Below are 25707 nucleotides of genomic sequence, written 5' to 3'. Positions count from 1 at the left end.
CCCCATCTAGAATCCAAGGAATCATTTATTTGTACAATCCAGGCCTTGCCAAGACCAGCAAGTTTGAGATATTCCTCTAGATCAGTGCTTCCCAAACTTGAGTCCTCCAGATTGGGCTTCAGCTCCTGGAACCTCTGATCATTTGCCAAACTGGTTGGGACCTCTGGGAGATGAAGTCCAAAACATCTGGAGAGCCAAAATCTGGGAACCATTGCTCTAGATAAGAGGAGAAAAGACATCACAGCATGTGTGGCATGAATTTAGGATTGCCAAAACAACATACCTGTCCCACCAGGATGCACATTATGAGAGTTGATACAGTCCAGCTTCATAACAGCATGACTTCATAGCTTATATCATAAAAGCATGACATCCTTATTTCACAGCACTGTTGCCGTGGATATTGATTACTCTGCCACCAAGTTCAGACAATGGTTTTTACATAAAAATTGGTTGTTGCATGCCTTCAAATGCCTACTTGTGGCGACCCTAACCAAACCAATCAGGGTTTTTTTCTGGGAGCGAGAATGTGTGTCTTGCCCACGGTCACCCAGTGGATTTCCACAGCCAAACAGAGATTTGAACCCTGGTCTCCAGAGTTGTAGTCCAACATACAAACTGCCACACTGGCTCCTTACATAAAAGTGCCACTTGGTAAACAGTCCTAGTACCCTATTTTCCAACAGCTTATGGCACAGCATGGAAATGTTACCTTTTTAGAATAGAGCTTCCAGAATTCCTCAAACACCATGGCTTTGCAGTTGTAGTTCCCACTCAGGGCTGGCTGGAAAGATGGGTGAACTGGGTGCCCAACCAGAACTGGGTGCAGTGACTTGGTCTTTGTCTCTAATTGAAATAATCAGTAACAAACATCATCCTTGGATAAACCTTTGTTTCTTTAGATAAAAGTGCTAGTGTAGTGTAGTTGGACTAGGACCAGGGTTCAAATCCCTGCTTGGCCGTGGGATCCCACTGGGTGACCTTGGGAAAATCACATCCTCTCAGCCTCAGGGGAAGGCAAAGGTAACCCCCCTCTGAACAAATCTGCTGAAATGCATTTCCTCCAATTGTCTAATGCTGAAATGCATTTCCATCAGCTAGCTTTAAAGACAATTTCTTTTTCTTTTTCTAAATTTATGTAAGTCTTTGTAGATAAGAATCAGAGAAACAAGGCTTTAATTAAAGACAACATTACCTAGCACCTTAAATGCCAGGAATACTCTAAACACTGCCAATGATTTTTTAAAAATAAAGAAGTTGATAGGGAAGGAGACCTTAAGATTCTCCCCTCTCGGAGTGCTATTTATTCTACATTTGTCCCTGCAAGAATGCTGTGTAGATTTCTCAGAAAGCTGCCAAACCCACTCTCCCCTCCCCAAAAATTAACAGTCTAATTGAGAGGAAAGTGGTAATCTGCTTGGTGATAATGTTCAGCATGAATTTATTATTATCTGTACAGAAATAGACTCAGGAAACTAGCACCTGTTGTGCTACATTAATTCAATGTGACAAATGTACTGCAGACCAAGGTGACTGTGCCCCTTTGAACTATTTACTCCTCTCCTTAACCAGAGACAACAGAAAACAGACTGTGGCCAAGCCTATAAAACCATTGTAGTGACTTCCTTGAGGTAGGAAAAACATCCAAGTTGTTCAAGTCATTTGATGCACAACATCCAAGTATTTCATCCTGTATCAACCCATGGCTGAAACATGGGGCTGGAGGGAAGACTAATATGAATTTACAAACCACATTACAAGCATAGGTCTCCACAGCAGAGTGGCAACTACTCAGTGCTAAACACAAAGAGCTCCTGAAGTGTAAATAAACAAGGAGGCCACAAGTGTTGTTAGGTTTTTGTTTAAGTTTTCAGAGTGTCATAGAGTTGGAAGAGACCTCAAAGGTCATCATGTCCAACCTCATGCCATGCAGAAATACACAATCAAAACACTCCTGAAAAATGGCCATTAAAGACCCCCAAAGAAGGAGATTCCACCACTCTTCAAGGGAGTATGTTCCACTGTCGAACAGCTCTTACTGTCAGGGAGTTTTTCCTAATGTTGATCTGTAATCTCTTTTCCTGTAGCTTTAATCCATTGATCCGGGTCCTATTCTCTGGAGCAGCAGAAAACAAACTTGCTCCATCATCAGTATGACATCCCTTCAAATATTTAAACAGGGATATCATATCATCTCTTAACTTTCTGTTAACCACGCTAAACAGCTCCCTAAGTCACTCCTCACAGAGCATGGCTTCCAGGCCTTTCACCATTTTGTTTGACCTCCTCTTGCTCTAGCTTCGCAACATCTTTTTTTGAATTGTGGTGCCCAGAACTGGATGCAATATACCAGGTGAGGCATGACCAAAGCAGAATAGAGTGACACTATTACTTCCCTTGATTTAGACTCTATATTTCTATTGTTACAGCCTAGAATTGCCCTGTGCCCCATCTCTTGCAGGTCAGCCTCTGACTCCCCAAATCTTACTGTTAGAAACAGGAGGCCTCTTCACATCCTAACATGAATGTCAGCTATCCATAACCCAAATGTTCAGGATACAGATCCTAGCTAGTCTGGCCAGAATAAAATTAAGCATAGACAGAACCAACTACTGTCACACCAACAAAGCAAAAACAGTTCAAATAAGAGAAAATCCCAGAGAATAGGCTGGCTAGAATTCTATTTTCTCCCTTGGTGTCTTAACTACACCAAAAAAGGGCAAAGATTATAAAAAGAGAAAGGCAGAGGTGGAAGGAGAAAAAGTCTGCTGGATCAATGTTTCTTGTTTTTCAAATGCCCGGCGTTGGCAGGAAGGGTACAGTCTACAAATTCAAGGCAGTAAAATCCCAATCTCTGAGAGCAAGTACAATGGTTGCATCCACAACTGCAGCTGACCTTGAGCATTGACTGGCTGATGATCATCACAAAGCTTTTAACTGTCCTGAGCTGCTTTGGAATAAAAGACAAAGATCTCCTCCAAGCCTACCCAATAAGCTTCATGATTCAGTGGGAAAGAGAACCCAGCTCTCCCTCAGAAGTCCAACATTTGATTGACCACACACAAGGGCTGTGTGTGTGCCTGAAGCTTCCAGATGTTGCAGAGCTACAAATCCAGTCATCTTTGATCTCTGTCCACAACTCCAAATGATGGGATATTGAGTTCAACAATACCTGGAAGGCAACCAATTCCTCTCCCATATATAAAATCATATTAGCCTTCCTACACTCAGCCACATACTAAGTGGACAAATTGCTGGTCACGCTTATATGGCTAGAACATAACTATGGTTCTGTCCTTATTTACTTAGTCACCTCATGCCCCTTCTCTCTCTTTGATGGTCTTGCAATACAACTAAGGAACTGTGCAACTACTTAACATCGGTGTCTGAGACCATTCCCAGCAGTCTATTGGCTGTGAGTTGTATTGTTACTTTGTAGAGATATTTGCTTTACTAAACAATGACTGCATATATATTTGAGCACATGAGGGATTCAAATGAATGAATGTGTGCAACTAATGATACTGGCTGTGAGAAAAAGAGAATGATGCTGGCTATGAGAAAAAGAGGCTGATTCTAGGTTAAAGTTTTGAATGGCTGTAGAAATTAATGTATTCCTGGATTCCAGAGTCCATGGTGCCCCATCAGTCAAAAGTAAAGAACTAGGCAGGGACCAATAGTTATACTAAACCCCGTACAAGAACAATGTACAATTTACATTTATATACAGTATATTAAACATCTTTCAAGTCCAAGCAATCCCAAGAATTTAAATCATCAGTAGCTGTTCAGTTTTCTTTCCAAGATGTAATGTTCTCCTGTTTCCTTTTCTTCTCCAAAGTACTAGATAATGGCATTAAATGGAGACTGCTTCCACCCCTCTTCAAATATTTTTTTTTATTAAAAAGTGCAAATGTGTGGAGCTCACTTCTGCTATGTTGCCAGTCCCACATGAATGTTTTCAGATGGCAATATGTTTGGTCCTTCCTTCCTCCCTTCCATCCACCTCACGTTTTCTCTTCAGCTCTTTAGACAAGACGTCCTACTAAAGGTGTGGAGGGACAGAGAGCAGAACATTGACAGTTGGAGGGAGAGGAGAAACAAGAAGTGAAAACACCAATTAAAATCTTTTTCAAAGTAATTAACAGGGGTCAACAGAGTTTCTCATTAAACTTTACATGATTGAAAAAACTAAAGATTCCTGAGATGACCATATTTTCAGAATAAGCAGCAAGGCTGACCAGAAACCCACCAACAATCCCAAACAAACCACATTAATGTAAATTAACCATATTTTTTAAAACATACAAATGCACACACACTCTTATACACAGAGAACCTGTTTAAGATATGCTTCCCTCTAATATTCTATTTCTGTTTTGCATTTACTACATACAAGTTCCCTATTAAATACCTCAGAAGATTAGGTTTATAACTATGGTGCAGTACAGACTGCCCCAAAGGGGTGGCCTGCACCTGCCCGATTTTGCGGTGAATTGGGGCTAGGGTAGCTTCACCGGCAGCCCTGTGGCCCAAGTCTGCCATTTTTCCAGGCCACGGAGAAGTGGCAAAATGCCGCTTCTCCATGGTGGGGAAACAGGATGTCCTTGGGGCTTCATGCCCCCAGACACCCCAGGAGCCATGCGGAGCCAGGGGCGGCCCTTTTCTCCTCAGGATAATTCCCGTGGCCGTGTGGTTGCCGCGGGAATGATCCGCTCCCGAAAAGGAGCTCTGTTTTGGAATTCCTTTCCATGCTGCTGAAAAGGTGCGATAAGCGCCCTCCAGCGGTGCAGAGAAGTCACACACACAACATGCTGTTTGGTCGCGGCACATGCGTGATGTCTCCGATGCACGCAACATGTGGGCAGGGCCGCACACTCCTTAACCCTAGAATCAGCAGGAGTACACCACTTTATGGCGATCTGTACCGCGCCTATGTTTCATTTCTAAAAAGAGAGGTGCCTGGGGCTGTGTATAGTTTAAAATATCACATCCTGGACAAGCCCTCTGATGTGGAAGCCTTTCCTTTTAATGCAGGGCTGGAGAACATCTCCAGATGTTTTGAAACTCCAATTCCCATCTGCACCAACCAGTTTACCTAATGTGAAAGATGGTGGGAGCAGCACTATATCAACATCTGAAGCAGAAAGAGGAATTCTTTCATCTCTTTCCAAAAACAGATGCAAAGTCATTTTCAAATATTGGATATTGGGCTATTAAGATCTGCTACTTTGTTCCACATTTTTACCACTATTTTTTTCTTTCTGAGACACAAATATTGAATTTTATCATTATCTTAATTACCACGACTCCATTGGTGAACTGTTATGAAAAGTTAGCATGCAAGTGTTTTAAAAGAGGTTCAGTACATATTGACAGGCCATCTCAGTGACAAATCTGGCTTGTCATGTGCAAGCAGTCTTTCTTGTTTGGTTAGTCAACATTGATATTATCAGAACTGGCTCAATTTCTACATAGTGGAACCAGCTTCCTATGACCTGTATTAACCAGTGTGCCCTTTATTTGTCACAAAGCAGGCCTTCTGATGGGCATTAAGTTATTTTTGTGTAGATAATTGCAAGCTACTTAGATTATGTACTTATACATAACACGTTGTTTTATCCCTTTCCCTTTTAATAGTTAAAAATACATTCTTAATTTAACAAGGCCTTTCACTAAATCAAGGAAGATGGAAATGAAATCCATCTTCTTCCCATATGAAGTAAATTCCAAGACAGACAACATTACAAAGTAATAGAATTCAAAGATATAGTCATGATAGTCTGTAAAATCAATATGTAAAGAGATCTTGCATCTCCTTTGAGACAATCTGAAAGAAAGATGTTGGCAGCAAATGATTTCATAGACTTATGTCTGTGAAAGCTCATGCTACCAACTTCTTTTAGTTAGTCTCAAAAGTGCTATAAGATCTTTTTTACATACGTAGGCCTGTTACAGACAGCCAAAATAAAGCTGCTTCAAGTCACAGTGGAGGTATGGTGTTTCAATGATGCATGCGTCCTAAGAGTCCAGAGGCCACACCAAAGCCATGCTCCAGTCTTTAGGGCTGGAGTGTGGCTTTGGTGCGACTTCTGGACTCTTAGGACGCATGCATCATTGAAACACCATACCTCCACTGTGACTCGAAGCAGCTTTATTTTGGCTGTCTGTAACAGGCCAATGTTAGAAGGAGCTAAGGCCCGTTACAGGCCGCCGAGAAGCGGCGGTCTGCCGCCGCCGGTGGTTGCAGCATCCGGGAACCGCAGCAGCCAAACAGCATGGTTCCCGGACACTGCAGAGAAGGAGCGCAAAAATCGCGGTCCTTCCTGGGCCCCGGAAGAGACGCTGCGAGGCACTAGTTGCGCACTCGCGCCATCACTTTCAGGGCGCGACATGCGGACGCTGAGCGTCCGCTACGTCAAAATGGCAGCGGCCGTGTGGAATGGCTGCTGCCATTTTGACGTAGTCAATACGCACGAGGGGCAAGGCGCGTCTGGAAGCGCCGCCCCTCACGCGCGATGACGGCGCCTCATGGGCCCGTCTGTAACATGCCTAAGTTAGCTTTTGGAGTTATATAATTTGAAACTATTCATACACTCACAAGTATTGTAGATACCAACCTAAATCCACAGTTAAAGTATCCCTGAAAATTAAGGAGAGCCCACTACCTTCTAAGGTAGCCCATTGCACTGTTGGATAGCTCCTGCTGTCAGGAGGTTCTTGTTAATGTTCGTCCAAGAAAATCCCATGATATCCGAAACAGCTAGTCAAGATGGCCAGGTGGGGTGGGAACTGGAATTACAGAAGTACTTACTGAAAGGATTAACACCTTGTCTTTTTCCGTGGGGGAAGTTGCCATTGCTGCCTGCAAAATATAAAGAGCATTCTTTGTTCCAGTTAATAGAAATATTATGAATGCTGCAGATTTGAGAAAGTAGCAGGACTGATTTACATGGATGATAACGGAAGTCTTGCAGGAAAAAAGTAAAAGAGAAGATGAAAAGTTTACATTCCTTAGAGCCAAGGTATTTCAGCAGAATCAGACTAGGCTGGGCTTTGTGCATTCAATAATTATTTTGCTCAATAACAAGATAGATTTAAGGAAAATAAGGGCTTGTCCCCACTATGATTTAAAGCAAATTGCTGATCGGTTTATATGACTATTGTTCCCATTTGAAACTGGTTCTGATCCTACTTTGATTGATTTCTGTCATGATAAAGTGAGGCAAACGCAAAAAAAAAAAACCACACCCAAAACAAAACAGTTTTTCCAAGCACTAGTTTCCTGGTGGTTCTTTTGAAAAAATCGAATCTAAAGCATGTTCAACAAGTGGGAACAACAGATCTGAATCGCATCATTCTGGAGGGGAGAGAAGAGTAGTGTTACCATCCCTCCTCAGTTTTTGGTAAATCCACCATTTCCCTCCCTCCCAGCACTGCTTTGTGCTTGTGGTGTGACCTATAGGTGCATGATTTTTTAAAAATAAAAATGATAGAAGATTCGATTGATTGATTTTGCAACCACTTGCACAGTAAAATTGCAATTTTAAAAAGTAAAATTGATATAAGATTTGATTCATTGGTTTTGTAACTACGTGTCTCACTGATTGCAAGTAGTTGCAAAATCAATCAATCGAATCTTCTATCAATTTATTTTAAATATATAGTTCCCAAGCCGGGCTGCCCAGGCTGCCATTTACATCATTGATGATGCACAGATGATTGACATGTATTTTGAAGTGGTGCAAACTAGTGGGGATGACAATCGTACCAAAAAGAAGTGATTACAAGGGAATAATGAAAAGATATGCTTTCATAGTGAGAACGATGGATCTTTTGGAATTGATTTACCAACATGGAGTGAAGGTGAATCACACACTGGTTTAAACGTACGTAAGAATGAGGCCCAAGATGCCCAAGCCAATTTACCATGTGCCATGTTGGGGTTCGGTTCCCCCTCCCCCCATATCATTATTAAAGGTCCATCTACAGAATGAGCATTCAAAGAATTTTAGAACGTCAGTTTCAAGATGACAATCTTTCTTGAGGAGCCTTAGTGGTGCAGTGGTTAAATGCCAGTACTACAGCCACCAACTCACAAACCACAAGGTTGTGAGTTCAATTCCAGCCAGGGGCTCAGGGTCAACTCAGCCTTGCACCCTTCCGAGGTCACTAAAATGAGTACCCAGCTTGTTGGGGGCAATTAGATTACAGTTGTAAACATCTTAGAGACTGCTTAGTGTGGTATGAAGTGGTATGTAAACGAAGCTGCTAGCTGCTATTGGTGGGATATGAGGAAATACAATTAACAGTGGGCTAAATATTTGAGTGAACTGGGAGAAAATTTCATTATGGGAGTGGCAAACTGCCTTCTAGAATTGTTCTGTTTTTGACACTTCCTACAGTGATTAAGAGAGGATATTACACAGAAAAGCCTTGTAACCACACACACTTTCTGGTTTCTTTAGCTTTTTCAGGAGAAAACATGTTTTTTTTTAATTATAGGTCTTCAAATAACTCCTATCATTAGGAAGCCACAATACGTATAAGTAGGGACATGGATGATCATTTCATTAAAATTACCATTTCATTTTTAAAAATCATTGTTGAAGGAACTCTGAATTTCACCAGGGTAGTAATGCTTGGTTTTACACCCCACTCTACACACCATTTCATCAATTATTTTTTTAAATGGATATACACAGAACATGGTCTTGAACACAGAGGAAGCTGTTATTTCTCCCTCTGTAAACTGGTGGAGATTGGAGACAGGAAATGTGTGCCATGCAGACAACATGTGAGACCTTTTCTTAACTGTCAAGGTATCTTGTGAGAACAAATTATTCTTCAATATTCATGCCTCACCACATTCTTAAGATATCTAGTCCAATGAGTATGTTATCCTGAAATACAGATCCCAAAATGTTGAAATATTTTGCAGGCCCTGTGTTCTGTTGCATCTCAGGAAACACCTTTCCCATCTCAACATGAAGTGATAGGAAGTAATTTCTGGTTTGAGAAAATATCTTTCTTCCTACAACAGCCATTAAGAGTGAGAGAGAGGGTGGGTGGGAAGCCTTTTAGGCAAATAACAAACAAAGAAAACAAAACAAAAAGCTTTTCTTTTCTTTTTTTAAATGAGAGGTGTACCTCAACCTGGGGGCTCTGCATGTAACCTGCATTGTTGCCATCCCAGCATTGAGAGGGAGCACACACATGTTAAAAAGGACTTTTCACTGGAAGAAAAACAGGACAAAATAAACTTGCTCTTTAAAAACTGTGAACGTCTTAGAGGCCATAATAAATGTTTTTGTCCATCCTAAATTACAGCTGACATAATTAATGAACATAATGAGCACAGCCAACAAAATAAACAACTGTAGATGACTGAATGAGACTAGTTTGTTCAAACACTTTAGCAAGGAATTTTAATTTAGTTAACAAAAGTATTACCCACCTCCTTCCTTCCCGACGCCCAAGCAACCCTTCAGTTCTTGTAGTGAAATCGACTTGTCTTTGTTAAGATCACAATAGTCAGTGAAGCGTCGTGTACATTTTTTGGGTTTGGCTTTCTTCTTCACATAGCGCTTGAAAGGTTTCATCTCCCTTTTGTTGATGTCATTGCTGTTATTGTTGTCCAGCTGACTAAAATACCAGTGCACCACTCGCTCCTCCAAGGTGTGACTGGGATCAGGCTCTGAGAACCTTGAAAACAGGAAGAGTCACTCTAGATTTTAATGTGCACAGAAACTCACATATTCACACACAATATTTAGCAAGCATACACCAGACAGATTCAAAGTATCATCCTCTCCTCCTCTCAGCTTCACAGTTTACCAAGTGTCACTGACTGGAGTTTTGGACCATTAAGGATTCAGATTCCATCCAAGAATCTAGGAATCTGTCTGGTATGGTCAGATAATGTGGCACATCCCAAGTAGTGTCACTTTTTGCAATTATCCTGTTGTTGTCCTATTTATAGCCATCCAGAGGTTTTGTCGCAGCACCTATCACCACTAGCATAATATTTCCCTATTCTTTTTATATTTTTTTACTTGTTTTGTCTTCAGTTTTTGTGTCCTCTGGCGGGGGGGGGGGGGGGTTGATTATAATGATTTCAATATTGGCACCATCAGCATTTAATAATACAGCGAGCCCTTGGTATCTGCTGGGTTTTGGTTCCAGGACTCCCTATGGATAGCAAAATATGTGGGTGCTTTACAATGTTATAGCAAAATAATGTCCCTTGTATAAAATGGCAAAATTAAGGTTTGCTTTTTAGTGTACAGACACACACACACTCACTCACTCACTCACACAATATCAAGCTATGGACGGTTGTATTTGTGGATAAGGAAACCATGGATACAGAGGGCTGTCTGTACCGTATTATATTATTGTTCTTGTTATATTTATGTCTAATATTTCTATTTGCTATTTACAGATGCCAATATTAAATATCTTATTCTAGAGAAAGCTATTAACTTTTTTTTTAAAAAAAAATTCAGTAATAGGGCAGTTTCAGGTAGAAAAGACTAATATCACAGCTAGAAGTGACAGTGTCTAACTTCTTTTCTGCCCTTAGCAACCACCAAATGTGCCTCCCAAGGAATAGTTGCTCCTACAGATGCTAGAATATTTCAGAGTTATTCAAGAAAATAACTATGATCAGTTGCTGGGAGTGAGGAAAGAAAAGAGAACAATTGCTGGAGGGGACAGGAAAGATTCTTCACTCCTGGAGAACTGCAAGGTGCTGTGAAAGGAATGAAAAACTGAAGAAAGATGCATAGATTAAAAATGCTGTATAGGTGAAAATATGTAGTGACGCTACATTTCATTCTTAAAGCTTTTAAAATGAAGCTGAAGTGTAACAGTAAAATGATCAGGACACTATGTCCAAACCACTGTATGTTTCATTGGAAATTAGATTTCATATTTTTCATACTTTGACAGCTGAATGTGCATATAAAGAGATTAAATTTTGCAGATTTAAAGCCAGTGTTGAAATAAAAACAAACAAACAAACCACTATTAAATTATATACTCTCACACAAAACTAATAGAAGGACTAAAAAAGAAAACTGATCAAGTAACAGGGGTGAAGGCCATTACATCACTTGGATCCAGACAACAGATAGGGTTTGCGTGGTAGGGCAGCATTCTGAAATAAAGTGTTTGGCTTCTGTAAAACAGTAGTTGTCAGCAAATAAAGGAGATGTTGTAACCAACAGCTGAATGGCTCCAAAATACTGCAGTTTCACTCTTTGCTTTCCTTCTTTGCACTTCTAGTCCCCACTTTTAAATTGGAGATATATATAATGCATGAAAACAGGACTCAGGAGCTTCTGCCATCTATTAGTGTGTATTCTGTCTTGAAACTGCTATAGAAGGGGATTAAGATATTGTATAACTAAAAAAAATAAAATGTAAAAAAGATACTAAGAGTTAACCAGACTTTTTTGTCCTGTCAGCACCATGGATACATAAGATACTGTCCTGAAATTTATTCAGGGCTAGCTGGGTTGACCATGCAGCAAAATACAACAAAATCTCAAATCCTAAAAACAGTGATACTTTTATTGGGCCAATTACAGAACACAAAACACAACATGCAAGCTTTTGGTGCTTCACTGGCTTCTTCATCATGGGTATTAAAAATTAGACAATGGAAGAAAGATGATGATGTTAGAGTCACAGCCCTACATTTTGCTACATTATTCTGTTGTCAGTTAAGGTGGTCTGGGGGGATTTTAATGCAGGCACAGGCCATACACCTACTTGGCCAATGTGGGGACTGCAGATAAAGGGTAGCAAAAGATAAGCAATAAAATTTCAACTCCATTAACAACATAAAAGTAGCTTTCCTTGAGATCCAGGCTGTCCCTGTCCTGAAATTGTCCCATGTGCTGTCATTCCATTGAAGGTGTCTAACATCCTTTGAATTATATCCAGGATTTTACAAACAACGATTCAAACAAGTTTAAAGAAACCAAGTGCTAACAGTCCTTCTTTTTTGTAAAATAACAGAGAATTAATGTAAGAAATCTCATAGATTTAACTGGTAATCACTATTGTTTCTTTACATTTCTTTTTCTAACTCAGCTTTTCATAGCACAGCAAAACCACAACTTACATCTGATTAAGAAGGGACTTGTCTTAGCAACTTCTAGTTGCATTTAGTCAGCATTTTTAACCAGAATCTTCATAGAGTTGCCTCATTCTCAGCCAAATCAATTAAAAGAAAAAAGAGGAAAGGAAAAAGAAAAAGAAAAAGCAAAAAGCAAAAGAATACAGTGTCAGCTGCTTGCTAGGTTACTGTCTCCCTACAGGACAACTTCTCCCACTATACAGGAGCCACATGAAAGATGTTCCAAATTGCAAGTATTGCAGGAACAGTGCAATAAATTTGTTCACAAAGACTGTTTTTCTTTTTGTTTCACTGCATACTAAAAATACAATAAATTAAGAAATACATAGGAAACCTCAAGAGGCTATTTTTTAACCACATCAGGAACAAAATCAGTAGCTCTTTTAGTGCTGCATGCAAAATGAATACACAGAAAGAAGGACTGGGAGCTTCTTGTATCAACAAATAAGCCGGCTTACCTCTTCTGACTTGAATTCAGAATCTGGGATGTCTCCGAATGTTCTCATACCTAAATCGCTACCGATCTAGCCAGGATGCCTCTGTCTGGATACATCCCGGGTCAAAGCCTCACTCAGCCAGCACTTTTTCGAAGTCGGGAAGCTTCTGACCCAGGATGCATTCAGGCAGCAGCATCCCAGAATCCTGAATTCAAACCGGAAGACGTAAGCCATCTTATACATGTTAATGCAATAAGCTCCTATGTTCTTTGTGTCATCATATGTTTCTTTGTGTCAGGCTATTGAAATGCTGACTTGTGTGGCATGAATTGTGAGTTGCGTCTGCTTCAGTTTTCATGTTAGAGAGCCCTATATATGATATACCCTTTAAGTAGAACAGTTCATTACATTTGAAAAGTTTTTATGACATGAAGACGTTTACCATAGGAATATTTGTCCAGTAACTGTAGAATTTTCCATCTATTTCACAATAAGGAAACCATGCTTCTCAACTACTGGCTCTCAGAAGCTGAAGCAAATGCATTGAGATTTTCACTTAGATAATAAAAAAGGAGACATCTCTCACTTAATGCAGCTTTCAGAAAGTGCAGTAAGTGGACAGAGATTTCTGTCTCTTCTCTGTTCTAATGCTGAGGCACAATGAGCTGACTCAGTTCTAAGTTTATGAAACTGTGGACCAGAAATATGAAACAAATCAAGCTTGAGTTGAGCATGGTATTTTTAAGTGGTGCTTTGGCTCAGACAGTTTAAATAAGTTATCATCAGAGGTCTCCTTTTCATGAAAGGGATAGGAACCTCTGGCCCCTTTCTGCTATTTCTGAAGGTGGCATTAAGTGGAGAAACATGGACAAAAACTTATTATTCAAAGTGGCGTTACATCATGGAACTTTTTTTTTCATGCAATGGATATTCTGCATCAAGATAAAACAGATATACTACGAGATAAATCAGAGCCTCATTTTATGCACCTGACCCCCCCCCCCCCCAAATGAATAAAATTGATGCATTGGAGGATAAGGCTGATGCTCACAATATTCACCAAGAGGACTAAACTGATCATTGAACAAAAGGCCAGAGAAGAATAGGTATCTGCAGACAGACCCCCTTTAAATACAGTTCTATTACAATTCAACTTTAAGAAACCCAACCTTATGCTATAAGGATGCAAAGGAAGTATGAGCATTTGTATGGGGATACTTGTGGCTATGGAGCTGATCACATGGATAAAAAATATGACTTACCGGTTTGAATCCTCTTCCAGGATGCAGCTGGGTATTATTGCTCATATTTTGCCGCCAATGCTGCCTCCTGGCTGCATTCCACCTAAAACCCAGCAAGAAACTGTGCTCAGCTTGCCAATTTGCAAAGTCACAAAGCTCCCAACTGTGCAAATCAGCCAGCTGGGCACAGCTTCTAGCTGAGTTTTAGGTGGGATGCAGACAGGAGGTGGCATTGGTGGCAAAATATGAGTGATAATACCCAGCTGCATCCCGGAAGAGGAATCAAATTGGGCATGGTAAGTCGCATTTTTAGCCATGCAATAAGCTCCTTACTCTTTACATTTCCCTCAACCTGACATTTTCACCAGACTTTTTCTGACATTTTCTCCAGACTTTTGTTGTTAACTATTATCAAGTTGACTTCAGCTTATGGTGCTCCTACAAATTAGAGAACCCCAGTCACCCTGTTATAAACAGCCATGCTCAAGTCTTGCAAGCTAATGTAGTCTTCCTCTTTTCCACTGGATTCTACCTTATCAAGCATCATTGCCTTTTATAATAAGTCATGTTGTTTCATGTTATGTCTAAAGTATGACAGTTTCAGCATAGAATTCAAAGACACAGTTGTATTAGTCAAAGGCTTTCATGGCCAGCATCCATAGTTTTTTGGGCCATGTGGCCATGTTCTAGATGAGTTTATTCCTGATGTTTTGCCAGCATCTGTGGCTGGCATCTGGATATATATATATATTATATACTGTGTGACCCTGGGTAGGGAAAAAATTCCATGTTAATCTGTGTAGTGTTCTGTTGTTGATGCTAAGTGGTGATCATTATCTACTGGGAAACCCCTGACCCTGGGTGATTTTTCATTTGCATTTGCTGAGTCCTCATTTTGCTATTCTTCAAATTTTGCTATTCTTTAAGGGTTTCTTTTTTCCAGTTGAAATTATTCAGATGTTTATGGATTTCAATGGCTTCCCTGTGTATTCTGACTTGATAGTTGTTGGCATGGTCCAGGATTTCAGTGTTATCAAACAGTATTTTATGCCCTGGCTAGTTTATAACATGTTCTGCTACTGCTGATTTTTCCAGCAGACTCAGGCTGCAGTGTCTTTTGTGTTCCTTGATTCGTGTTTATACACTGTGTTTGGTGGTCCCTATGTAGACTTGTCCACAGCTGCATGGTATGTGGTAAACGTCTGTGGCTGTGAGAGTGTCTCTCTTGTCCTTTGCTAAGCACAGCATCTGCTGGATTTTCTTGGTTGGTTTGTAAATCATTTGAATGTTGTGTTTCTTCACCAGTTTCCCTATTCTGTCTGTGACTCCTTTGATGTATGGTAAAAATACCTTCCCTTTGGGTGGTTGTTTGTCTTCACTTCTCTGGGTTCTTCTGGGTCTGGCAGCCCTTCTGATGTCTGAGCTGGAATAACCATTAGACCAGGCTCTAAAGGGGTGAAATGGTTTTTCTCCCTGTTCCCAATTAAGGAAATATGCCAATTAGGCATACTGCTGGGGACACTGGGACACAAAGAAGGGCCTCTGACCACAATTGCAAGAGACAGGCAGGTTCATATGAGAAAAATAACTTTTTTCATTCATCCTGATTTGAAATCTTAATGATCAGCTAATCAAAATAATCACCATAATGCAATGATGCTGATGCTGTTTCAACAACATCAAAGTACAGTGTGCCCTTGCCTTACACTGGGGATCCATTCCAGACCACCACCACCCCTGCATAAGGCAAATTCCATGTATGCTTGAGCCCCACTGAAAATAATGGGGCTCATGCATGTGGTGGCGAGCGCGCCATTTCCTGGTTGTCGTGTGGCTTTCATTGTAAGCTGAAAGCCACGTATGATGCAGGCACACTGTATTTTATCCTGTATCAATCCATGGCTGAAACAAGGGGCTGCAAAGAAGACTAATATGAATTTACGAACTACATTGCAAGCACAACCTCCACAGAAGCATGGCAATTTCTTTCATTCAGAGTACAAGCAAAACTACAGCAGTTTGTGTTAAACTCAAGGCTCCTGATTTATAAAGGATGACACAACTGAGACAAACTGAAAGAAAGATCTTTATAGCATAAGCTTGGATAGACTCAGTCTACTTCATCAGATGCATCACCTTGAATTAGGGCGAGAAAGTCATTGCCACTATTCCAGCAGGAAAATATATGAAATCTTATATGTGCCCCATGGATAGTACCCTAGCTAGAGCATTTTGGATCAATGGTAGTTTTCAAAACCAGCCCTGTTGCTGCAATTGGAGTAAGCCAGACATGATGTAACTATGGCATGTGCCACCCAGGCCAAATCTGCTGTCACCTCTCCCTACCCACAAAAGCTGACATATGAGTTAGATGAAATAGCTGGGGCAAAGAAATGCTATACTGCTCCAAAAATGTGATGGATAGGTTTTACCCCTGACCATGCTACACAGTTAACACAGACATTAATTAAGATAATATGTGCAAGGCAAATAACTGGGAATGTCTGAAGAAAACATAGCAATTACTCAAATATTTGGTGAACAGTTAATAATGCACATATTGATCAAGTACTGAGCAGCTTTATTTGTCTCAGCCAAAGTCCTCTTCTGAAAACAGACCACCTAGCATAAATGCCAAGAGGGCGAGGAGTTCTTAGAAGCTTTTCCAGGTGCTTTTTCTTAAGCAATCAATCACTATCTTTCTTTTATCATCATAGACATTAATAAAAAAGTATAAATAAACAAACACCATGAATGATAAATTATGTTAAAATTATTTAGATAGTTAAATTCTCTAAACTATCAGAGATGTATCCAAAATATTATATACTACTTAATATTATAACATATGGATGTTAATTGGGTAATATAGTATGGTCTAATTGATATACAGTAGAAGCTGGGAATTATAGAGTATATAACAACAGAACAGGATCTCTTTAGTCAGGGAATATTTCCTTCTGTCTTTCAAGCCAAAGTCAGAAATCTGTGCAGGAATCTTACTGATAAGAAGGCCAAATACCAAACAAAAGTCCTGAAAATTTTGAAAGAATAGGGAGCTGACAATCTGATCCAGCCATTTTTATAAAAATTGCAGATGAAAAGCACATGAGCCAAAGATTTGATAGCTCCCTCTCCAACAAAGATAGTGATTCACTGTAAAGGGTATTTGTAAATTAGTCACTGAAGCATGAGCAGCCAAATATTAAGAAGCTGTCAAGGAGACATTGAGTTCCTCCAGACTGGTCAAAAAAAGCAAAAGTGCATGCAACATAGCTTCATGGGTTTGGCCAGTTGTTGTCCCCTCCGTGTCCACTCATTCCCTGTGTGCTTTTGGGTCTTATAGTTCTTTATCAACATCCCCTTCGAGGCTGGTTTATCAGATCTGACAGGTGCAGCTTGGGAGTTCATGGTTTCCATGACCACCATGGGCCTGTCCCAATTAGTCTCAGGTCCAACACACTGTGCTGGTAATACACTCAATGTGGTATTTAGTACGGATCAGGAATATCCGTGGGCGGAGGTAATTCAAACCTCCGCCCTGTCATGGACGGGCCATTTTCTGGTCAAGGTGGGACCAAAGGCCACTACCTATATCCCCCTTGGAGGTGGAGGACCTATTAGAATGGTCCGCCCTGGAAGGCTGATGGAACCCAAAAGGTTCCAGGAGGCCCTAGATGGTTTTATGGTTGGGAATGACGGAGATTCTGTCAAAGCCTTGGTTGATACCTGGAATAACGATCTTACCAGGGCTATAGACACTATCGCTCCCGAACGTCCTTTCCGGCCCGCTTCTAATAAGAAACCATGGTACACTCAATATCTTCAGAAAATGAAGCAGGCTGCGCAAAGACTAGAGCGCTACTGGCGGAAACATTGCCATTTACCTGACAAGACACGCCATAAGGTTCTTCTTGATTCCTATGGAGTGGCAATCGATGCAGCAAAGAACTCATTTTATGCTGCTCATATTGCATCAGCAGAGTCTTGTCCAGCAGAGCTGATCAGGGTGGTTAAAGAGTTAACCCAGCGGTCTCCCACCCTGAACCCTCTTTTATAACCAATTAAAGCCTGCTATGACGCATTCAATGACTTTTTGCTGATAAAATCTCTCAGATAAGGGTCGATCTTGATGCCGGTATTACCACAGAAACTATAAGAGAGGAGAGCGACACAGTAGACCATGTTAGACTTGATCACTTTGAGCTTGTATATACCAATGAAGTGGACAAGCTTCTTGGATTTGTAAGGAAGACAACACACCCCTTGATCCTTACCCATCTTGGTTGACTACTCAGGGAGGGGATGCAGTAACAGCATTACTTCAATCTATAATCAACGCATCCTCAGGGAGGGGAAATTTCCATCTAAGCTCAAACAAGCAGTGGTTAAACCACTCTTGAAAAAACTCTCCCTAGAGCCCCTGATAAGAAACAATTATAGGCCAGTCTCCTTATTACCATTCTTGGGCAAGGTGATCAAGAGGGGAGTTGCCTTCCAACTCCAGGCTGTCTTGGATGAAACCGATTATCTAGACCCATTTCAAACTGGCTTCAGGGCAGGATATGGAGTTGAGACTGCCATGATCGCCTTGGTCGACAATCTCTGTCTGGGCATCGACAGGGGAAGTGTGACCCTGCTGGTGCTCTTGGACATCTCAGCAGTATTCAATACCATACACCTTGGTATCCTTCTGGAACGCCTGAGGGAGTTAGGTGCATTCCAGTGGTTCCATTCCTACCTCTCGGGCAGATTCCAGATGGTGATGCTGGGAGACAGCTGTTCTCGTAAAAGAGAGCTGACATCTGGCGTCCCTCAGGGCGCCATTCTGTCTCCCATGCTGTTTAACATTTACATGAAGCCGCTGGGAGAGATCATCTGGAGACACGGGGCATGGTGTTATCAGTATGTTGATGACACCCAAATTTACTTCTCTATGTCTCCGACTGTTGCAGTGACCGAGGATGGCATCTCTCCTCTAAATGCTTGTCTTGAGTCAGTAATGGGCTGGATGAGGGGAAACGAACTCAAACTGAATCCAGAGAAAACAAAGGTGCTTGTGATTGGTACCCCTGATCCAGGGATGGAGATTTGCCAACCAGTCCTGGATGGGGTCACACTTCCCCTAAAGGATAAAGTTCGCAGTTTGGGAATGCTCCTGGACTCGTCTCTACAGTTGTCATCTCAGGTGGAGGCGATGGCCAGGAGTGCTTGGTACTAACTTCAGTTGATATGCCGAGCCCCTACCTGGCCCAAAGGAACCTTGAAGCAGTGGTACATGCACTGGTAACCTCTCATTTAGATTTCTGTAATCAACTCTACATGGGGCTACCTTTGTACCAAGTTCGGAAGCTTCAATTGATCCAAAACACTGTAGCCAGACTGGTCACGGGAACATCAAGATCAGACCATATTACTCCAATATTAAAATCTCTTCATTGGCTGCTGATTGGCTTCCAGGCGCAATACAAAATGTTGGTCATTACCTTTAAAGCCCTACATGGCTTGGGCCCGAGTTACTTAAGGGAACGCCTCTCCCTCCACAATCCGCCCTGCACTCTCAAAACATCAGGGAAGAAATTATTGAAATATACGAAAACTAGACTAATTACAACTTCCCCTAAAGCATTTACAGCCACGGCCCCTAAACTATGGAACAACTTACCGGAAGAGATCTGTCTTATTACCACCTTAGAAGCCTTTAAGAAGGCACTTAAGACGGATCTCTTCCAGTGGGCCTATCCATCTGACCTTCTATAGCTGATCTCAAAGAACACTCCCACTTCTGACTTTGATAGCATGGAAAACAGATAACGATTTGGTCATTTTAGTGATTGGTAGTACAGGTAGTTTTGTTGTTTTTTCTATTGATTGTATTTTTAGATAATACTCTATCTTGTATTTTATTGTTGATTTTATTCTCTGTTGTAATCCCGCCTCGATCTTCAGGGAGAGGTGGGAAATACAAATAAAATTTATTATTATTATTATTATTATTATTATCATCATCATCATCATCATCTTGCTGCAACCCTAACTAAATCATGGGGGGCATGGAGCCTGTTTGTTGGGAGAAAGTGACCGTGGGAGAGAGGGGCACTTTTTTGCAGTAGGAGAGATATTCACATGAAATGGGGAGATGTAACTTCCTCGGGAGAGGGGGAATTCCTCAGGAAAACCTGGGGGAACTGAGCCTGTTTGGTGGCAGGAGGAATTGGAGAAACAAGGGGGAATGGAATCTAGTGTGAACCACAACTACTGGTGCACACATACTTCTTGAGACCTTTTTGCAATGACATATCTCAGAATTGGGGGAGGGGGAATAGTCCCAGGATGGGAATAAAAAATGCAGCTGGTGCCAGCAAACAATCCAGGATAACAAGAATGTCCTCTGGGTGTGTGTGTATGCCCAAAAACTACAGCTACAAATAGAGAGCATTTGTCCTATATGAAGGAACCCAATGGCATCAATTTTGATTTAGACATAAGAAGAGACAGAGGAGAGTGGGTCGATTCATATGCTTCCTTCTTCTGAATAAAAGGGCTGTTTATCTCCTTACTGGAGCTTGACTACATTACTTACAAAGGTCTCACATTGTGAATGGAATCAATTTCCATGTTAGATGTTTCAAAAAAAGCAAAACATCAGAGACAATCATACTACACATGGATGAATGTATAGGATTTCATATTTTTCCCTTTAGATAGATAACTGGAAAAGCACTAGCTGGAGAAAACTGACTGGTAAGAACATCTGCCACACCTTTTTTCTTGTTGATCTGAGTAGATGGCAAGGGTGATATATTTTTTTGTCCTTAAGTCCCAACCAAAAGGTTTCAGTGCATTAGTGATATCCCATAAACACTGTCACATGATCTCAATTCAAAAAAGCAGGCCCTTAAAAAGAATAGTAGCCAGATTTCCACTGAAGGGAATGCCAGCATACCAACACTTACTCCATGTGGAACACCTGGTTACTGTACTGGCAAACATGGATTTAGTAGAGAATGTTACTGTGTCTCTAGAGGCATTAGAAACTAAGGCAGTAGCTTTATGCACATTTAGAGGCCCTTTACATACATTTTGATTACCTGGATTATCACTACTCATCAGATCCTCAACCCAAATCATGGAAACCCTAGCAAAGTCTGAGGAGGGAGAAGAGATTCTAATGGCTGAAGCAAAGGTTTCAAGGTAGATCTCTTCTCATCTGGGTCTTCCAAGGAAACATAAGTTGCTTTGGGGGGAGGTCACCAAACATATAATCTGTGCTATCATTATCTCTTGCTTCCGTTGCAAGGGGGAATCCAATTCCTCAACAGACGCAAGGAAAAAGCAGTGAAAATATAATGGGACCTCGAGTGGCAGAAGGTGCTGGCTGAGATGCAGCTTCTGGGGCTGGTGCAGACCCAGGATGGCCAAAGATTTGGACAGTAATTGGACAAAATCAGCAATGAATAATATATCCTTAGAGAAAGGTCAGAACTGGTTGATCAACTGAGGGGGTGTTAATCACACTCTGCATAAAAAGAATTAGGGAAACGAAGGTCCTGAGGCACTGGAAAGGCTCTATCTGATTCATCCACAGAATGCAGTTTACCAAGTTGTGACTATTTAGATGCTGCAGGGATCAGTGGACAGAGACACAGCCTCTGTGGACGATGTAGGAAAGGAGGAAGATATGCACACTCTCTTTTCTTGTGGAAATCCTTTGATTTTTCTGAAGTTGCTTTGCAAGTTGTGTGGCCTCAAGAATGTTAAGTTTCTAACAGTAAATCCTCTTTAAAGGGAAGCTACTGATTTGGAAGACTATACAAAGCCCTAAAGCTGTTATTGATATGACACTAAGACAACGGGCCTAGGCACAGGGGAACTGGAACAAGCCTTGATTTCCCTAAAAGGATCCCATTAAGAGGTTAAGTGGGAGAGGTTTAAAAATGGCTGCATGCTTGGGAAATCACTGGAAGAACAAACAGTTCACTGGGCCTCCAAAGTTCCAATACCCAAGGAACTACCTACTCTGCTGCTTGCTTCTGCTTCACTGGGCTACTTTAGAGCTACCTTGCAAACAAAGTGGGGGTTAAACTCTTAGCAATGCCATCAACGTGTGGTTACCAGAAACTGTATTTTCATAACTGTAAGTCTGGGTCACCCACCCACCAGCAGCTCAACAGCAGTAGTTTCTGGCACACTGAAGTACATTAGATGCAGGCGAGACCAGGGGGTGGGGGCGGGCAAAGTTGCAGGCATACTCAGGAAGACTGCCTCAGCTTGAGCTGAGAGGGTTTCTACCCTGGATTCTTCTTGTCTCCCTTGTAAGGCACTATGAGGGAAACAGGGATGAGAAAGAGAAATGACTTGGTTTTTTAAACAGACCTTGGCCAGATAATGAAATTAAGGAGGTAAGAATGACAAGAAGTCTGCTTGTTTTAGGGGAGGCCTGTAGGAGTTCTCCTGGGTAAAGCAAATAGGGAAGTTGCAATAAAAGAACTAGAAGGGGAGCTAATCCTTTTTACTGATGTGGCATCACCTGTCCTTTCCTCTCCTGGGCAGTGGTCAGACTGCAACCCACTCTCCTAGATAACTCAGAAAGGAATTCCCAGGGGGGGGGGGGACCTGCAGTTTGGCTCATTTTTTCTTAAATCTAAAATAGTATTTAGCATCTCACATAAAGTCTTATTAGTTTTACATACTGAACACTCTGGTGTATCAGTGGAATGCAAAACATTCCATTAGCAGATATTCAGCAACCAATGTGTTTAACAAGCCAGGAATCAGATAGAAATCACTGAAGATGTCAACACTGCATAAAATAATATATCAAATACCACCCTCAGAAATATTTGCCTTGAGAGAAACTCAAGGTCATATTACTTATCCCTCCCCATGCCCCAAATTTTTCACTTTTCAAGATATGCTAATATATGCTAGCAAGACCTGCACAGTTTAGGACTGTTCATAAATACTTACCCAGTGCCTCCAACATTAATTGGCATTCTGTTAGAGTAAATAAGCCATTACAAACTAAATGCCATAGACAGCTCTTTTATCAATGAAAAGCAGTTCACATGTTCTGCTGTATCAAGTGTTGAGTAATAATCAAGTGTTCAGAAGAAAACAAGCTGTATGGATGGATGCACTGTCCCTGACTCTCCCTTAATGTGACCTCAGGCAAGTGGTGAGCAACCAGGGGTGTGTGATTTTTATTGTAGATATAAACCATCTTATATTCTCTAGGCAGTTTGAGAATGGAGAAGAGATCCTTACTGAAGATCGTGCTTGCTGCGACATGTGCCAGGCCACTACCACTGTGCTGGCTGGTTCCTTTCTCTCCACTAATTAGCTTCACTACCTTTCCCAAATTGGAAAGTTCCAAAAACAAAAAAAAAACCTATAAACACACACAAACACACACAAACACAGAGAGAGAGAGAGAGAGAGAGAGAGAGAGAGAAAGAGAGAGACCCTAAACCATACTTTGGCTTACTTACTTGGAAGTGAAAGTATAACCATCCCCAATCAGATAATGTATTAGCCTCAGTTTCTGAAGGTTTTGGTATGTGAGCTCACCATCAGAGGCTGTGTCAGTGTGGTGTAGTGGTTTGAGTGTTGGACTAGGACTCTGGGAGACCATGATTCATGATTCAAATTCCCGCTCAGCCATGGAAAACCAGTGGGTGACCTTGGGCAAGTCACACTCTCCCAGCCTCAGAGGAAGACAATGGTAAAGAAATCCTGCTGAGTAAAATCCCATGATAAGTGTCTCTTAGGCACTGTACGTCAAAAATGACTTGAAGGCACACCACCACAACCACAAAAAAAAAAAAAAAAAAATGGAAGAAGAGATCCAGTATGGTGTGAGTGCTGGTCCCAGACTCTGAGAGACAAGGATTCAAATCCCTGCTTGGCCATGGAATCCCACTGGGTGACCTTGGGCATGTCACACTCTCTTAGCTTCAGAGGAATGCAATGGCAAATCCCCTCTGAACATATCTCACCAAGAAAATCTCAGGCTCAGCTTGCCTTGGAGTCGCCCTAATTTGGAAATGACTTGAATACACAACCACAACAACAACAGTTTGCCTTGCATGTTTTAACTACAGGACTATTCACAAGTTGAATAAACAAACAAAACCAATGTAAAACACATATGCCTGTCCTACTTTGGTCCTGAAACAGCACATGCTGATCTCTTTCACAACACAAATGGGGCATGAAAGTTTTCAGGTACTTGGAAGCATGAATTAGTGTGACTATTTGGCTTTCCTATGACAGAATTTAGAGGATAAATTTTCCATATGCATAACTGTACTGGGATTATCCACTGTTCAAAATAAAAACTAGATACATATACAGACTTTTGCCCATCTTGATTCTGTTCAGCCTGAATGACTTTTAAACTCACCTCCCACCTCCAGCAGGTGCTGCAGAGTTAATGGCCTGTACCATGTCTGTGGTGAGAGCATCCAGTAAACTGGTAATAAATTCCACTTTTTTCCCTTCTGGACAGCCTGAAAGAGGGGGAAGAAGTTTAATTTGAACAAATGGCACACATAAGCAGTTCCTTTTCTTTCTGAGCCATGTTTATGGTCTACTGAATTGCCACATTTTGTTTGGGTATAATTCAGGTGACTGTTGTTTCCGCACATCCGCAGATGAACTAGACCCCACCTGACTCCCCCCTTTCCTACCAGCACTTTTATCCATGGTGTACACATCCTGTACAGTTTCGGCCAAGGTAAAAAAAAAAGGCAACATTTGCAAGTCTACACAAATAAATTTCCACTCCAATGAAAACAGATGTAGAGATGCATACTGCAAATTCTACACTGTAAATGTAAACACAAAGATAAAAGGTTCTTCAAGGCAAAATTGAAGACAAATACAGCAAAGGTCTCAAGGTCACAGGAGTTCAATCATGATAATCAACATAATAGAGAAGTTTGAATTAATACAGATTTTAGTTCATATGGATTAGTTAAAATATAGTTTAAAATGTGTTTATTTTTCTTTAAAGAAGAACAACTGGATTTATACAAACACTGCTTCTGCTGACATCAGCATTAATTAACCACTTTACAAATCTGTAGAGGCCTGGAATGTAGGATAGAGACTGAAAAAATAATTACCAGACTGTTTAATGCTTATGTTTCAGGTCAGCAGGGTGTTAAAACCTTCCATTGATTATTCAACAGTAAGTTAGTATAGTGCAGATAATCTTTAAGCAACCAGGCAGCTTCACTGGGTATCATCTACATGTTTGTATCATTCCCACAAGAATTCCTTGTAGGCATAGGAGGCATAGCAGAAAAATGGGAGGCAATGGAAAGCCATACAACAAGAAAATAAGTGGTTCTATTATCTGTTCAAACCACAAATTTGACAGATGTGTCTGGAAATTTTATTTCTCATAAATGTTATAGAATCACCAAGGAGTAGGGGGGGAGCATGAGCAGGGCTTATAAAACCCAGCTCTGAAGTCCACTGATTAATTGTCCCTTGTAAACTCTGAATTACCATCCCATAATAGTTTTTACTGCAAGATTAAGCTACGCAGATGGAACAGGACACAGTTCTCCTCCATTCTAACCTGGAAGTTCTCTGTCTTTGAATGGGTCATCAATTTCTGGGCTCCTTGATCTGGCATCACTTTCACACACAGGGGTCTCATACCTAGAAGAAAACGAGATTAAAAGACAGCTCATTGTTCATATGTTGCTTTCAAGGGTTCTCACACTAGCCCTTGAGAATGATGTGACATCATCATATAGCCTAAATTCCACAGTTAAATCTGAAGTCTTCAACAGCCAGACTCAGTCAAGCTGCAGTTTGGTTTATTAAACGTGTTAAATAAGGGGGTCCTCAGAACACTTCAATAAAG

The 25707-nt window shown here is 41.0% G+C and overlaps 1 protein-coding gene across 1 annotated transcript in view; it reads right to left on the bottom strand.

Moving 5' to 3' along the window:
• Positions 1–3454: 3454 nt before the first annotated feature.
• Positions 3455–25707, bottom strand: part of SMOC1 (SPARC related modular calcium binding 1) — a 115222-nt gene continuing 92969 nt past the window's right edge. Inside the window, exons 9-13 of the mRNA XM_042459860.1 lie at positions 25417–25526; positions 24232–24337; positions 9458–9705; positions 6815–6865; positions 3455–4045 (exon numbers count right to left, since the gene is read on the bottom strand). Coding sequence (XP_042315794.1) covers positions 4029–4045; positions 6815–6865; positions 9458–9705; positions 24232–24337; positions 25417–25526 — 532 coding nt within the window. The 3' untranslated portion in view covers positions 3455–4028. The remainder of the gene's footprint in view (positions 4046–6814; positions 6866–9457; positions 9706–24231; positions 24338–25416; positions 25527–25707) is intronic.

The sequence above is a fragment of the Sceloporus undulatus genome, chromosome 1, assembly GCF_019175285.1.
Source record: "Sceloporus undulatus isolate JIND9_A2432 ecotype Alabama chromosome 1, SceUnd_v1.1, whole genome shotgun sequence".
NCBI lineage: Eukaryota > Metazoa > Chordata > Lepidosauria > Squamata > Phrynosomatidae > Sceloporus > Sceloporus undulatus.
This window is presented reverse-complemented; position numbering and strand designations above follow the sequence as displayed.